General features: G+C 43.2%; 1 protein-coding gene across 8 annotated transcripts in view; it reads right to left on the bottom strand.

Annotated features, from left to right (window-relative positions):
• The window catches only part of vps13c (vacuolar protein sorting 13 homolog C), a 51,208-nt gene extending 35,509 nt beyond the window's left edge, over window positions 1-15,699 (bottom strand). For 2 of the 8 annotated variants that reach the window (XR_010094417.1, XM_063480374.1), the window contains exons 1-30: window positions 15,450-15,699; window positions 14,054-14,097; window positions 13,614-13,656; window positions 12,947-13,042; window positions 10,827-10,928; window positions 10,266-10,328; window positions 9,718-9,792; window positions 8,215-8,324; window positions 8,074-8,133; window positions 7,919-7,978; window positions 7,667-7,747; window positions 7,064-7,121; window positions 6,796-6,923; window positions 6,614-6,720; window positions 6,348-6,522; window positions 5,915-5,977; window positions 5,699-5,837; window positions 5,520-5,620; window positions 4,336-4,478; window positions 3,986-4,178; window positions 3,661-3,775; window positions 3,098-3,234; window positions 2,579-2,711; window positions 2,253-2,370; window positions 2,026-2,158; window positions 1,697-1,769; window positions 1,479-1,579; window positions 1,197-1,350; window positions 994-1,070; window positions 244-303 (exon numbers count right to left, since the gene is read on the bottom strand). Coding sequence is in view for 7 of the 8 variants with exons in the window: in XM_063480374.1 (XP_063336444.1) it covers window positions 244-303; window positions 994-1,070; window positions 1,197-1,350; window positions 1,479-1,579; window positions 1,697-1,769; window positions 2,026-2,158; window positions 2,253-2,370; window positions 2,579-2,711; window positions 3,098-3,234; window positions 3,661-3,775; window positions 3,986-4,178; window positions 4,336-4,478; window positions 5,520-5,620; window positions 5,699-5,837; window positions 5,915-5,977; window positions 6,348-6,522; window positions 6,614-6,720; window positions 6,796-6,923; window positions 7,064-7,121; window positions 7,667-7,747; window positions 7,919-7,978; window positions 8,074-8,133; window positions 8,215-8,324; window positions 9,718-9,792; window positions 10,266-10,328; window positions 10,827-10,928; window positions 12,947-13,042; window positions 13,614-13,656; window positions 14,054-14,097; window positions 15,450-15,549 (3,042 nt within the window). In the remaining variant the exon portion in view is untranslated. The remainder of the gene's footprint in view (window positions 1-243; window positions 304-993; window positions 1,071-1,196; window positions 1,351-1,478; window positions 1,580-1,696; window positions 1,770-2,025; window positions 2,159-2,252; window positions 2,371-2,578; window positions 2,712-3,097; window positions 3,235-3,660; window positions 3,776-3,985; window positions 4,179-4,335; window positions 4,479-5,519; window positions 5,621-5,698; window positions 5,838-5,914; window positions 5,978-6,347; window positions 6,523-6,613; window positions 6,721-6,795; window positions 6,924-7,063; window positions 7,122-7,666; window positions 7,748-7,918; window positions 7,979-8,073; window positions 8,134-8,214; window positions 8,325-9,717; window positions 9,793-10,265; window positions 10,329-10,826; window positions 10,929-12,946; window positions 13,043-13,613; window positions 13,657-14,053; window positions 14,098-15,449) is intronic. The other 6 variants (XM_063480389.1, XM_063480381.1, XM_063480396.1 and 3 more) reach the window with 5 other exon arrangements.
• Window positions 15,700-16,132: the final 433 nt, after the last annotated feature.

Genomic DNA, 16,132 nt, shown 5'->3' on the forward strand with positions numbered 1-16,132 from the left:
CGAGAGGAAGCATGACATCATGAACCGACTGACTGTGAGCCACTATTTGTTTCAGAGATAAAACATCCAAACCCACACTTTTTAAAGCACTTCCTGGACAGGAAATAATCCCTGACTGACCAACAAATGTCGAGTCACATGTTTGTGTTGTTTGTATTAAGAACAAAAAAAAAAAAATCATAAACTGTGAATGACTAAATGCTGATTTTAACAGTGGAATAAAAAAACCGCTCGCCCACTCACCTTCAGCGTCTGCTCAGTGTTTTCAAACAGTGTCTGAAAGTTGGGACCGCTGGGGTCGGCCTGCGGGACCACAGAGACACAAAAACACGTTCAGCGGGTTCATGTTTCTGTTTGCTGGATAAAAGGCCGATTCTAACTATGTTACAGGACTGATACAGCGCCAGGCAAAACGATCTGAACTGTGGTGTTCTGAGCCATTTTTGGCCACATCAACACAATCTTCACTCACACCACAAGCCCACTTACTACATGATTGTGACCTGTCCCAAATCTGTGTGTCTATTATGTGTTAATAGACCTCTCTGCATTCAATCATACTTGTTATTAATCTCTGGCTCTCTTCCACAGCACGTCAATGTGCCGATCGCGGCACATGGCCCCGCCCCTCCCTGAGCCTGGTTCTGCTGGAGGTTTCTTCCTGTTAAAAGGGAGTTTTTCCTTCCCACTGTCGCCAAAGTGCTTACTCATAGGGGGTGGGGTTCAATTCAATTCAATTCAATTTTATTTATATAGCGCCAAATCACAACAGTCGCCTCAAGGCGCTTTATATTGTACAGTAGATCGTACAATAATACATAGAGAAAAAACCCAACAATGAAATGACCCCCTATGAGCAAGCACTTTGGCAGTGTAAGTGTGTCCATGCCCTAAAATGAGTGAAATATCTGAGGAGCAGGATCACCAGCAGTGAGATCCAGTACTACGTGTAGACCAAACAGGTGAGTCTGCTGGTGGTGTGTTTAGTCTTACCTTGATGAACTCCACCTTCAGCAGGTTGGTGCCCTGCTCCGAGGAGCTGATCAGGTGGAGAGGCTGTTTTGTACCACCTGAAACAACAAAAACACATTTAAAAAAATAGAACAAAAATATCACGACTACAAATGGAGACTATGAACAGGTACACAACACAAAAGAATTAGTTTAAATTATGATGCTAATAGCATCTGTGTTACCTGGCAGGTCGCAGTAGTCGAGCATGACTCGTTGCAGATACGAGGTGACGCTCAGGTCGAAGCTTCGTTTCTTCCCTTCGGCTCCCAGGTGACAGATACTGAAGGACAGGAAAGTCTTTTCCTGTTCCACCTGCCGGGTCAGCTCCACCAGCACCTGAACACATCACACGCTGCTCGGTCACAGGTTCCCATTTAACACTAGGACACCCGCACCGCACCGCACCGCACCCCCTCCTGATGCGTCGCATGATGACCTGACATGAGAGCGAAACATACACACACCTCTTTGACTTCAAACTTGAAGTGAACATCAGTGAGATCCTCCACAGTCGAGCGCTGATGATCCTCATCTGTTGATTTCTCACTGGTGTCTTCATCCGAATCTGAACACATATTACGCACGACAGCATCAGTCACAGCCCACAGCGTCGTACAGCGTAGCTTTAAAGCTTTTAATTTGTTAAAAAACAATAGTCAGTCGAAATGCACCAAGCACTTACCCGTTTCCATGGTGTCGAGGAGGGTGGGGTGAAGGTCAAGTGCTCGCGGTCTCACCTCCACCAACGGCAAGACCTGCAACAAGAATCGCCCAAACACGGTCAGCTAAATATCGAAGTGCAGGTAACTCTCACTCCCCAAAACACCCCTCTAACATCCCTCAGTCCTCACCCTTGACCTCCCCATCACTCCCCAAACTTTCACCTATCTCTACCACCCCCCCAAATGTTTTTGTTCTGAAGTTTCCCATCATCACTCACTCCTCTAATCCCAATATATCCTTTCTATATTAGTGCATAGCTGCAAGACGAACGGTCTGTACCAAACGTACCTTCTGTGTTGGGGTGGATGGCGAGGAGTCCACGTTGGGTAGAGGGATGCCGTCGACCAGCTCGAGGACACTGTGGATCTTCTGGTCTGAGATCTTAACGTGTAGCAAAGGCAGCTCGCCCGATACCTTAAACCTGAAACGCCAGAAACGATTCGGATGACGTGCACAGGTGAGCGCAGACGAGTCAGCAGAGAATTTGAACGCCTGTTCACCGGTGGGAATCATACCTGGGCATCCTGGCATCCTTTTCCACCATGCACTTGGCCAAATTGAGAGCGAGATCCATCGGCTGGAGGATGTGTTGGAATGATGAACCCTGCTGCCGTGCTACCTTCCAAGCCTCACCTGAAATCAGGTCACGACAAATTAAGTAAGAATGATGATAGATGTAATCTGAGAAAACACAGTTCACCTACTGGCCACTTTGTTAGGTACACCTGTTCTACTGCTCATTAACATAAATATGGTAAATGAGCTGGTACTTATATGCTTATATGTATTCAATACTTGCACTTTTGTGTATGTGTAGCTCTGTTGTTGTGCACTGATGTACCTGACTTGCTGTAGAGCACTTGAACTCGGCTCAGCTTCACGCTGTATCTGTCATAGGCTCGATCCATGATTTCCTCCAGAGACGAGAAGGAGGAAGTGGACGACCGGATGCCGCTTTGCTCAACACTGTTTAACTACAGACCAACAAATACACACTAGTGTTAAGTGACAGGCTGTAGTGCAGGCCTGTAAACACTCATGCTGTCTTATCTGTTGCACTACAAGCTCTAAGGTCAAACCACAAAACATTTATGAGGCCAGTTCTATAAAAGCAAAAACCCAAGCAGACCAGGAATTTAGGAAAAAACCTGTAAAATATCCAGAACTTAAACTGTACTGTAATGGAAATTTTTATGAGACAGCTGATTTTTTTCTTAAGGTCAGTATGTGTACATCTATTATTTTTATAGTTAGAGAATATTAAAGAAACTGCTTATCATCATGAAAATAAATCATCATGAAAATATTATAAAAAAGGTATTTTCATCTTAAAAGCAGGGGTAAAACTAAAAGGACTGACCTGAAAGCAGCCAAAGTCCACGATAATGAGGTCTGCTGTGCTGCTGTAGAAGCCCGACTGTGGCAAGAGCAGATAGGACGGTTTCAACTCGATCCTCAGGTCCAGGACCTTTCTGGTCTCAATCATGTGAGACAAACCTGCAGAGACATGAATCCCTTAAAGTCCTAAGACCTGAACTCTTCCACGGCATGCATTTTTAATTTCTCTTTGATATTTGGGCATATTGGGACCCGATGAATGTAAAAACAAAGAATTACCAGGGTTTTGGTTTTTTTTTACCTGATTTTTGTTTCTAAGAAAAATAAGAGCCACATATGAGGATATTCGTTTAAAATTTCGATAGAACAGTAGCAGTATAATGTCCTTGTAAGTGGATATCAGGCTGTTGTACAGCAAAATTGAGTATTTTGGTCTAAATAACCCAAAATGTGATGTCCACATATGTGGACTGGATCATCATAGGACTACAGAACATGTTCAGCCGTGAGGACAACGGCCACCTTACTGAACCTCTTCACCTCCTCCACCGTAACTGCTGGTTTGAACAGAAAATAGTTACTGACCTGTGGCAGTTTTCTCTTTGATCTCCTCCAGTTTGGAGAGTGTGGCCGTGGTCAGGACCTCCAGATCCACACCCTTCTCCGTCTTAAAGAAGTCGACGATACTGTTGACTGTCAGCTGAAGGATAAAAACACAGAGAGAGAGAGACAGGAGTCATAAGAAACAACCATCTTTGACTTCCCAGAGACACTTTAATGGGTTAAAAAAAGAAGAAGACACAGACACCAGAAAGACTAATAGTAACTAAATGAACGTAACATATGAAAGAGAAGCAGCTTTCATTTACTGTGAAAGGTGGTTTAAGGCAAACGTGATCATAACGATTACCGCATCATAGATGATCTCCACAGGCTGAGACTCGACTCTGAGCAGCTGGTCTCCAGTGCTTTCCTCGGGGTTCAATTCGAACAAAACGCTGAGCAGAGACGAGGACGAGTCGCCCATAGAGGCGATGAGTGAGGGTGTCGCCCCCTGCTGCTGCAAACCAGTAACATACCAGTGCTGCAAGGTTGTCTCCACCCTGCAGCAGAGCAGGGTCAATACAAATACGAGTCAAACTAACTTGGATATGTGGACACCCCGAGCCATTTAAACAGACAGCACCTTCCACCAAAAGTAGCACTAGAGTATTTCAGCAGGTTGATTTATTTCATGCATGTAAAATAAAAACCCCTGACCTGATGGCCTGAGCTCCGGGCCTCTGAGAGATTTTTGTCTTGAGGTCGATCATCTGGACCTTGAGGATTTCTGGTACATTGGGTTCCTCTCTGACCGTGACTGAAGTCCTCAGTAGCTGGAAATTGACGATCACAGCTACATACTGAAACAGACAAGTTCACGCCAGCTCAGCGTTTCCCTCAAGTCTGGGTCCTGCTTAAGTCGGGTATTTTTAAATCTGCGCTTCATTTGACATTTGTGGGTGTGTAAATGATGAAAAACAAACAAAATATCTAGAATTAGTCAGCCGCTGAGTGAGGACGCTGCAGCTGGCTGTAGCATGATTGTAGAAGGATGTAGAATATTTAAAAGTAAAAATGCTTCTTTGCATAGACACCTCACACGGTTAATAGAATAGAATAGAATAGCTTTTTATTGTCACTGTTACAAGAACAGTCAAAGGCAGTTTGGCATCTCTCCATGTGTGTGGAGTACACAATAGCGTAAGTATTTACACAATAACAGACAAATTTACATTTACACAACAAAGATATGAACAAGTTATACATACACCTGCAAACATACACGCACATACATACATATATGTATATATACACATATATTCATCCGTACATACCTACACACACATATTTCCACATACACGCTTACATCTATATACATACACATACATACCATCTGACTAGCAGGTGCATTGAGAGGTGCAGTGTGATCAGTGATATTGCACACTGAGTGTGTGTGTGTGTGTGTGTATGTGGGGGGAATGATATTGCACATTGAGTGGGGGGTGCTGTTGGAACTATACTGAATAATGTTATAATAAATACAGTATAAAGAGGTAGGGGTGTTGGTTGCATTGAAGTATAAACAGAAATACGATTTATAAATAAGGTGTAATGTCCATGAGTGTTGACAGTGCAGTTATCCTCCAATCAGGGAGGAGGTAGGGCATGTTTGACAGCCTGTGGGTAAAAACTTCTGTTGAGTCTGTTCGTCTTTGACCTGATGGACCTGTAGCGTTTACCAGAGCGTTTAATCCAAGTATCAGATTTTTACAACAGGATAATTAAAACTGAGTGTTTACTTGGATATAGTTTGCTCTGATAAGGGTGCTAAAGGCAACAATGGGAAACTTGAACTTATCATCTACAAAGCCCACAAGCATGCAGATTGCAGGTGTGTTTACCTGTTTGGGTAAAGCCAGATTGTGAGAGCTGCCACTGTACCCGATGGCTGTGTACAGCTTTTCCTTCTCCTCTGCGGTCATGATTTCGTCGAGTCCTGAACCTGAACAATGGCAGACACGCTTTCAGCCGCCAGTTTGGACGGAGCGAGGTTTTTAAGGTGAATCTGAATATCACTTACTCTCCGGCTCTTTGCTCTCCTCTGGCGCCTGCTCCTCCTTTTTAGCCTTCCTCCCAAATATGCTGCTGAAGAAACCTCCTCCCTGCTTTTGTCCCCCCGCCGCCTTCTTCGCCGCCACCTTCTGTCCTGATCTGATCACCTGCAGGGGGAAGACGAGCATACGGCGTATAGCTAGCTTGAACTCTCCTCTGGTCTAATTTCAGTCATTGTGTTTACCTCCATGTGTGCCTGTTGTCGGCCCAGAGTGATGTTGAACACATCCAGAACTTTCTCGAGATCCTAGAGGAGCAAACAGCAGGGAAACAGCAGCAGGAGTAGGTGTGAGCAAAGTTCAGCTTCTTATTGGCAGCCAAAATAATCATAATTAGGAGTCATTAGTTACATTCAGTAACTAAGGCACAAAAGGAGAAATCACACACATGACTGGAATTTTTGTTAATTTTAAAGTGATCTTAAGTTACGTCATCTTCAGCAGAGTGGTGGAAGATTACAGAGTGCTTTGTTTAATTGGTGGAGATAAAACTTCCACTTGATACTGTTAGCTCTGACAGGAATTTACTCACCACCACAGCTACATGTGAGCGACTGTGGTTTCTGCTGGGTGTGTGCTCTGTTTAAGCTTGGCGCTGCTGTACAGAGACACTTTTACCTGGACTTGTTGCTCAGTTTCCTGGCTCACTTTGCCTTGGCTCAGCAGTTTGGTCTTGTAGGCGTTCTTGTAAGCCTTCAGGTTCTCCCGATGACGTTTAATGTTAGACCAGGACCACATGTGTGAAAGAGGGTGGATGTGGACCTCCATAACGCTGTTGACGCCGTACTTCCACCTGAGAGAGGCAGAGGAAACAAATATTTGTGAGTTTCTGAGTCGATTTTGTTCACTGATCATCTCCGAATTGTAAACTTTGCAAAACAGACCAGAGTTTGACATTTCCTTTGACTGGGACGTCCGGCCTGAACTTCCTGTAGGGGGCGTTCTTCACCATGCAGTCAATGGACTCCAGCAGCTCCACCATGGTGAGGTACTGTACAGGAATCCGAGGGGAATGTTTAGAGAACCGTCTCACCTGTCTACGCCTTCCATCTTGGTCTCATATTACCTGTGGTTTGGTCATCTCGATGGCAATGCTCTGGACCTCCAGCTGAAGATCTGCCTTCGGACTCTTCAGCTCCAGATCAGCGCTCGGGTTGATGCATATTTTAGCCGAAGCGAAGATTGGTTTGAAAACTTCAGGGAGAAAAATATTTATGGGTGAAATTTGTGTGGATTTCACTGAGTGTAAGACGGTAAATACAGAAATGCAACACAACAGGGAGGCTGAACTATGTGAATGCTGTTCCTCCTTTTAAAAGAAGTGTTGAACTCACTGTACTGATAGTGAGGAAGCTCCTGGTCTTTAGTGCAAATCCCAGATTTTAGCTGGCCCTGCACGAGAGGAGGAGACAGACGATGAGTGTGAATGTTTCCTTTGACAACAGAATTAGGGTCACTCGGCTGACAGTTACGTACATTTGTGGGTCTCATCTTGCAAACTGTTAAAATTAATGCAACTTACAGCGTCTCCTTTTATGGCTGTAACCAACATAGGGATCACTGGATGACTCCATGAAATGATGAAGATTAATTTAATTTGAGCAAATAATGAGGTAAAGGTTTATGACTGAGCAACAGCTTATAGCTGTAGTTAACATTTACATGTCTTAGAATAAGAATGTACTCTGCAGTCTGATAAGCCTGAAAATATTCATAATAGAAATGAAGGTAAAGGCTTATTAAATTTAAAAAAAAAATCAACAATCTAAAATCCTGAAGTGGTCGGGTGGAATGACACGCGTTTTGATTCCAGGATGTTTGTATCAGTTTCTCTCTTTTAACTTATCATTAGTTTTATTTTTACTTTTTATTCTTGTTATATTTTTTATTGTTAATTAAGAATCAGCTCAAATCAGTTGACTCTGTTCCCAACTCACCACGATGTCCTCCCACGATCCTTTGTAAAAGATCGGACTGTTGACGTTCCAGTAGGCGCAGAGAGACTTCAGACTGCCGAGCTGCGGTAAACATGTAAACAGCAGCAATCAAAATCATGGATCGATCCACATCACATGACCGATGAGCTATTCTGCATCCTTCACACCTGTGACGTGCAATTTAAGCTTTAAGCTTACAAACACCAGATAACAAGGAACACAGAATTAGAGGGCAAGCAGAGCATCTGTCACCTTATAGATGATCTTTGCTGCCTCATTCAGGATGCACTCTTTCCAGGTCGCATCAGTGGTCTAAAAAAAACAAAAAAAAAAAAAACAAAGAAAACACAGAGATGTACCAACAGCAACTGCACAGGTAGCTGGAAGTGTGTGCGCGTATGTGTTACCTTAAGGCTGAGCTCTGACAGCGTCACTCCCATAGACAGGGGGCGCTGTGGATCCGACAGCTAAAACAAAACAGAGCAGACATGAGCTGACTCACCTTAACGAATACCATTACCCGGATCTGAACCTGGATCAGTACTTACATCATCTTCGTAGCGCAAGTGGATGCTGCTGATGTTCACCTGCAGGTTTTTAATCACCTGAGTGGCCAATTTCTCCGCAAACGTGTCTTTCTTTTCATCCTTGGGTTTGTCTGAAACAATAAACAGTATAAAGAGCGAGTCTTACTTACTTACTTGGATTCATACAATTTTTACTCCATGCTGGATACAGATGGTGTGTTTCTGTTCATTCATAAAAAGATTCTGAGCTTTAAAAGGCAGGCCCAAGAAACCAATATGTAACAGAGATCTGTAATCCTGAAATATCAAATCAGCTTGAACTGATGCTACCTGTCTTGTGATTTCACACTGACCTACACCTCTTCACAGATCAAATTTTCACTACCATATAGAAATGGACAAAATAATTAACAGTAAAACTGCAATCTTTCTAGAATATTTATAAAAGTGGTATTGGTCAAATCTATTGTTTCAGTTTGTTTAGTGTAATATTTTGAGGACCAACAGGATTTGTGTTGATCATAGTGACCAGGTGGTTGCAGGGTGGTAGTACCACCTGGCATATTAAATAACACTGAACACCTTTACCAGAATTTAAATCTGAAAACACACTGCATAAACTTCAAAATATCCAAATGGACTAGACTGCAAAGAGACAGTCCCTGATGTCCCTGTCACACAGGCCAGCGAGCTGTTGGTGACCTCATGGCGCCACTACAAAGCTGAGGTTTTTCACTCACTATGTGGCTGGCATTACACATTTTCTCCTAGCAACCAGTGGTTTCCGGGTGGGTCTCTAGGCATGTGTGATTGGGGTCTTACAGGAAAAATGTCTAAACAAAAATAAATGATTTGACTGAACCAGTATGAAGAACTGTTTGCAGTAGTGAGTTCATTCAGCTTAAAAACAGGACTGTAGTGACTCAGACACACCTGTGAGGTAAGGTAGAGGGGACAGCAGTGCAGTTTAACAGAGCAGCTAGCAAAAGCTCAAAGAACAGAGAGACAGAAGGAGCAGAGAAGTCACAGGAAGAGTCAAGTATTCACAAATTAGGAATTAGGTCCTCCACAGTGCGCTCTATTCATGTCCAGCTCATCACTTAACAACCTAACAGCCTAAAAAGGGAACGCTGCACGGCAGTCTGCCTAACTCCTGTCAGAAGAGAGACTCCCGGTGTGTAAGAGAAGTGGCTTCAGAAACCTTATTTAAACTGGAAGGTAATTCTGTATTGGCACTGTATTATTTAAGATCTTATATGTGTATTATTAACCTGACATGAACACTGGTGTCTCTCATAAGCCCGATACTCTACATCAACCACTTTATAAAAATGCTGCCGGGTCCTTGAATGATAAAATTCTGCATCAGTTAAAGGATAATCACGCTCTGTTACAACTTATGAGACAATTTTTCCAGAACAACAGAATCTCCCAGCTGAGTAAGATGATTCTGAATGGTTGATCCAAACAAAAGGACCACACGTCTGTTTTTAAGAACAAACTCAGTGAAAATGTGAAACTCACCTTCTTTGTGGTCATGTCGTTTCAGCTTCTTCAAGGCTTTTTTGTGCTTTTTGTGTTTTTTACGTCCTTTTGGGACTTTGGCAGCGTTAAAGAAAGAGACGGCAGTTAGTGTGAGAAAAGCCCGAAAGCACACAGACTGCAGGAAGCAGCAGCAGAAGAGCTCACACATTCAACACTAAAACCAAACTGCTGAACATGTGCGAGCCCGAGAGGACAGGCGGAGATGTTCGCATGGCAGAGGTGCCAACTAGCACCTCTTACATTTCTTGACATAATCAGAGTGAGCTCTGAGATAATGTGTGTTTATTAACTAAAGGCAAACGGCTAATTAATGGACCAATATGGCCAAAAAAACCAAACAAACAATGATGCAAATTGTCCCTGAACATCTGAAGCTTTTTTTTTTTTATGGACTTTTATTGGACTGAAGAGCTCTGAAATGCAGCCTTACCTTCTGATGTCAGCATGCACCTACACACCTGTGTGTCTGTGTGTGTGTGTGTGTTAACTTTTATGTTTCATTGTGTGTGCCGCAGTGTGCGCTTTACCCTTGACTGGCTCCTTGTAAACCACACTCTCCAGACTGAACAGCAGATCTCCGGTTTGAGACGCTGACAGCCAACGCAGCGTGAACAGGACACACACAATGTTAATACATTCATCCATTCACCTGTGCAAGACCTGATTCACACACTGCGGCGGTCTGGTTTGGACACTTCTGACCTGAAACCTCACAGTGGAAACCTAATGGTGAAGCTCTGACACTTAACACACACATCTGGGTAGAATCTGCACATACGGGATGAGATTTATTTGGTAGCTTAAGCTGCTTAGTTTGCAATCCTGCAAAAAAAAAAATCTGAGTTCAGTGCTACAATTTTTTTTTTTAAAAATCCCCTGAAAAAATATCTAGGACTAAACTGAGACTCTGGTTTCTTCGCAGAAACACCAAGTGGAGGAACTAAAACTGTGCCTGTTTGTGTGGTGGGAAAAATGTGAACTGGAGGTAGCGAAAGTTAAAACCACAGGAAAATTTAGCAGAGAAAAGACGGCAAATAAAGCAGGAAACAGAAAAATCCACAGGTGTCACTGAGGTCAGACTGACTCACCCCTGCGTGCAGCCATCTGCAGCGCATCCTCGATGCGTTGCAGTTCCCTCTGCTTGGCCTCCTGCTGGTAACGCTCCTCCTTCGCTGCATCATACTTTAACGCTGCGAAAAACAACCAAAACAAAGCCAGAGTTAGTTTTAACCTCCACCAGCATCGACCTGGTGCCTGCTCCGAGAGCCAAACTGTCTCCTCCTACTGGATAAAGAGTCAGTTTGTCTCTGCCGTCCCTCACGGGACCTCTCCGTGTAGTTAGAGCTCCCTGTGGAGTTTCACCATAAACAAACTAAATTTCAGTTTACATTCAGCAACTCAGGAGTTACTGTGTATCTTACAAATGTGTTCAAGGTGTTGTCATCTTTATAAAGCATTTACTGGCATGCTGCTGTGTATCTCGCTTTGTTGTGCAAACATTGTCTTTGCATATCATCTCTGGTTCTGTTTTTCTTGTGCACAGAGATACAGACTGACAGCAAAACTGCTCCTTTGGGTTACTTGAGGTCAAAACAGGATCACATGAGAAAACTGTTACAATCAGTCTTTAAGTAAGAGCCACTTATAGAAAAGAACAAAAGCAAACCATATTACACTAGTAATATGTCTTCCTTCTCTCACCCCAACCAGTTGCAGCAGATGGTCCCGCCCCTCCCTGAGCCTGGTTCTGCAAGAGGTTTCTTCCTGTTAAAAGGGAGTTTTTCTTCCCACTGTCGCCAAAACTGCTTACTCATAGGGGGCCATATGATTGTTGGGTTTTTATCTGTATGTATTATTGTAGGGTCGACCTTACATATAAAATGCCTTGAGGCGACAGCTGTTGTGATTTGGAGCTGTATAAATGAAAGTAAATTTAATTGAATAGTATTTGAAAACAGTTTATCTTCTTTAAACCAATTTTCTCTTCCAGGACAGTTTCATACAAACATAGCAGAACCAGAACTACTGTGGATGCAGGCCCAGAGGACTGAACAGAAGTCTGTTTTACAAGCCACTGCAGGTTCCAAGTTTTGGATACAAGGACCAGGTTGTAATGAGATGAGTTCCTTTCTCATCGAATCGAGCTTCTAATCTGTAGGCTTACACAGGAAATCAGGTCCGGGTGACATGGATCCACAGTTTGACTCTGCTGAATAGAACGCTGATACAGCTCTAAGTTTTTAAGCTTTTCATTTTCATCGAGCTCTCCTTGACTGGTTGTTCAAAAGGCTCCACCCAACTACCACCACAGCTCTCAACACGGTTCTAAAGAATCAAATTCTGGACACAAACCTGTTCCAGATCCCCGTATATCCCTTTGAAACATCCCAGGATTAGTTTTCAGAAATCCCTACATCAAGATTAAGGAAGAACCCCAGATTGGAAACCAGATACCTCTACACGAAACCACCGAGACTGTTAATCAGAGCTGCACGATAAGTTTACTGGTAATTGCTGTTTTTTGATTTTACCTGAAAGGTTTTTCCACACACCTTAAATCCAAACTCAACACATCATCAAAGCTGTAGCAGTTCCACAGTAAAAGCGCTCCACTAATCCAACAGCATAAAGGCTTTTACTTTGAAGGAATTTAAAAACAGATTACAAGTTAAAACGCTGTTATCACACACTTATTTGTTTTTTGACATCGTGCAGCCCTGACAGGAAGCCCAGAGAACGGATCGGACCTAAACCCGAACCTCCACCTCTGAACTGGTAGCTTACCGTTATACGGACTCCTTTTCAGCTGAGATTCAGCTGGAACACACACATAAAAGCTGAGAAAACACTCCTTTATCAAAAGCAACAAACAAGTACAAGCCACGCCTCCATGACGCCATCTGTTGAAAAGCCTGAAATGCTTTTTCAGTGAATGTTTTTCATCGTCACTTTTGTGAAGATGAAAAACATTCAGCCACAACATCTGTGCAAAGAGATCAGAAATAAAAATTTAATCTTACATCTCTTTCCTGTGTGTGTGTGTGTGTGTGTGTGTCTGTGTAGGAGTTATCATAAGCTGTATACAACTGATTACCAGCTCAAAAAGAAATGTATCGTGCACCTTCTGAGTTCAACTTCCTATTTCTTCTTCTACCTCATGTGACACTTGCCTGGAAAGATGCTTATCTGCAAATTCAGCATAACTTACTGGCTCCAGGGACAACCAGAAGGTAAAGACCCTCCAATGTGGCAACCACAGCATCATTGTAGAGGTTCTTCCAGGGGATTTTCAAAGTCAGCTTCCCTGTAACACAAACACAGATTCTTTCTGATTATCAAAAGGAAAATGTTCATCCCAACCCTTACAGAAGTCTTCTAGATGCTGGTGATTAGTCCAGCTTTTGGTGTGTTTGTGTTTATGCTGGCTATCTGCACTCGTGCACGTAGGGATATCACTTTCAGCTGATCATCATCAGATTAAACAGGAAGGAGCTGAGTAAGCTTAGATTTTCAATTGCTCTCTAAAACCTTCAGCAGCTTGCTAAACAGGTTTGGTAGCATTAACTAACAATTTACCACCCTACCATTTTGTTTACATATGATCACTTGAGGCTCCTACAAAAAAAGAAAAAAAGAAAAAGCATTGCAGTGTCAAAACGCTAATGTTGAGGTTTTGAGGGTGTGTGTGTGGGTGTGTGTGGGTGTGGGTGTGTGTGGGTGTGTGTGTGTGTGTGTGTGGGGGGGGGGGGGGGGGTAACATACTTAGATACATATTTGGTCTATGGGGATGGCTGACTTGTGATGTGAAGCAATGAAGCACACAAAGAGCTTCAAAAAAAGGTGACATGAGGTGAATAACCATCATCAGAACTCACCGATCTGTCCGGCCTTCACTTTGAAGGGAACATCAAACTCACTCTGAAACACAAATGCACACACTATTAGCACCATGGCCTGTGGAAAGGGATGACGAGCCAGGCGTCCAGGCTTAAACTCTGCCGTTTTGAGTATTCTAACTCAAAACACACTCCAAACTACTAAAGCATCTCAGAGCAAACGGGAAGTGAGAATTTTGCAGCCTAAAGATCATGTGGTTAGCCTGTGTTTACAACACATATGATTTAACAAGCTAGAAATCTCCTGTAACCATGAGGAGGCCACAGTTATCACACCATCACAACACCATGTGACAACCAAGCAGAGTACAAAGGCCAAAAACAGACTCCATTAAATTAAAAGCTCAGACCACTCTGATATAAAATCATCACACTAAACCACAGGCTGCATGTGTCAGCGTGTGAGGTTTGGGACTTACCAGAGCATTTTCTTTAACCCTCAGGTTCTCAAGGACAACATTTCCTGTAAGAAATCAGAAGAAGAATCAAGAGTCAGCATATCTGATTGTGTGTTTACAAAAAAAATCATATGTTTCACATGTATCCCTTTAAATGCTTCATTTGGCAAAAATGAGGTAATACTTTAAACTCATTCTGATACAAATACTCGGGTGTATCAGCCTGATTTTGCTACAGCACTTCTATCGATAAACCTGCCCAGGATCCACCTGGATATGAAATCCTTCAGGTGATTTTCCATAAGCAGCTAAGCCAGTATTTGATTAGTGGAGAGAAGCCTCCTTCTCATGTGTGCCAAAAGCATGTTTACAGATATGAGGAAACATTAGGAAACAGGAATGTAGCCAGACAGGCGGCAGCACAATGCCCACATGTTACACTTCTGCCATGTTCACATATTACTGACATGTAATGTCCTGGAGCTTTTACTGAAACTGGTTTGAACATGTACACACAGGCAAACTAACTTGAGGAGGTTTGCTTGTTATATTGCACAAGTAACAGACAGTAAAAGTTTAGTCCCAGTTAACTTCCTCATGAAAGACTTTTCAATTAAATTTCCAGCCGTGGCTCTGCTGTAACATCATTTTAATATGTTTAAGTGAAAGCATTTAATCAGTCTGTGTAGCAGTGACAAAAATAACCATGCTGATGATAATGGCTTAACCGCAGAGGTGCTGCCGTGTGTGTGTCTGATAAGCTGCAGGTTAACTGAATTAACTGAATGCACCTTCTGTGTGTCACATTAACTTCAGCGCCACTTCACGCTGACTGATCTGGTAATGAGGCCCAAACACCAGGACATGTGCAGCGGGCTGAGGGTCCGTCTGCCCGCAGTTACTGGACCCGAACGTGGGCTGCGAAGTTCATTCCCCCTCCAGCGCCTGACCTCGTTGGAATATCCGGTAATTCAATAACAACGAGTCGCTGTGAGAGCAGGACGCGAAAACACTCAAATGTCCGTGTTTATTTCGCTCGCTGTGAGTCACTCTTTAGTTCGGCGAACATTTAACCAACTTAAAGCATCCCCAGTCAGCAAAAAATTAATATTCAACCACAGCACGCAGTAGCTTCCCCTTCTACTTCGCTGTATTTTAAGTGGAGGTGTAGCCCAAACACCAGACGAAGCTTTAACGAAAGTTAAAATTTCACCAGAACACATACTAAATTACAGTTTAAATTGATGCCGATATTATCAATAAACTCTATCGCTCTGCATTATGTATTCAGACACTTTAATTATGCTTGTCAAGTTGTGCAAAAAAGACTCGAGCTCTAAATTTAGAAATTTCCGAACGGAGTCTGGCTCGGATGCGTGTACAATAGAGACAGTTCCTAGCTAGCTGCAGAACCCACCTCCCCAGATCCCGATCTTGAGCTGAGACTTGTCGAGATTCTCCACGTAGTCTCCGATGAACCTATTGAGCAGGTCGCTGACCAGAGACTCGAAAACCATGACCGAAAGCTCCGGGATGGACCCAAATACAGGGTCACCGTCAGCTTTCCCCTGATTTCCGGCTCAGCTGATGACAGATATTCAAGTCTGAAAGCTTCCGAGCTCGACTGCTCTGCCTGGTCGATTAGCTCCGTCTGCGTGTGAAACCAGTGCGTGTGTGAGAAGGAGAGCATCGATCGATCAATCAGTCAGGTGAGAGTGAGTCAGAGCTGGAGGGGTGTGTGTGATTTCTCCTCGACCTGGTTTGTGAAAGAAAAGATTCTTTGTGTTTCAAGTCTCCGAGGACGCACTGTGTGTAATATCAGCACTCGGGTCTCCAATTACAGTGACTGTAGTAATGCAATGCTCATAAAAAACTTTCTTGAACAAGAATAATATTTTTAAAGCAAGGCACCCCAACAGTGTGTTAGCAGCACAGAGCCACTGCTGTCATTGTGCACAGCGCTGCACAGTTGATAAGATCGGTGGAGAGAAGCCTTTCCACCAATTCTATCATATCATATAGAAATGTGAGATAACGATGATACGGATCACTGATTTTCTGATAGCAGTGAACCGAAAGTGTCCAAACCACAAACAATAA

The sequence above is a fragment of the Pelmatolapia mariae genome, linkage group LG1, assembly GCF_036321145.2.
Source record: "Pelmatolapia mariae isolate MD_Pm_ZW linkage group LG1, Pm_UMD_F_2, whole genome shotgun sequence".
In the NCBI taxonomy this organism is placed as follows: Eukaryota; Metazoa; Chordata; class Actinopteri; order Cichliformes; family Cichlidae; genus Pelmatolapia; species Pelmatolapia mariae.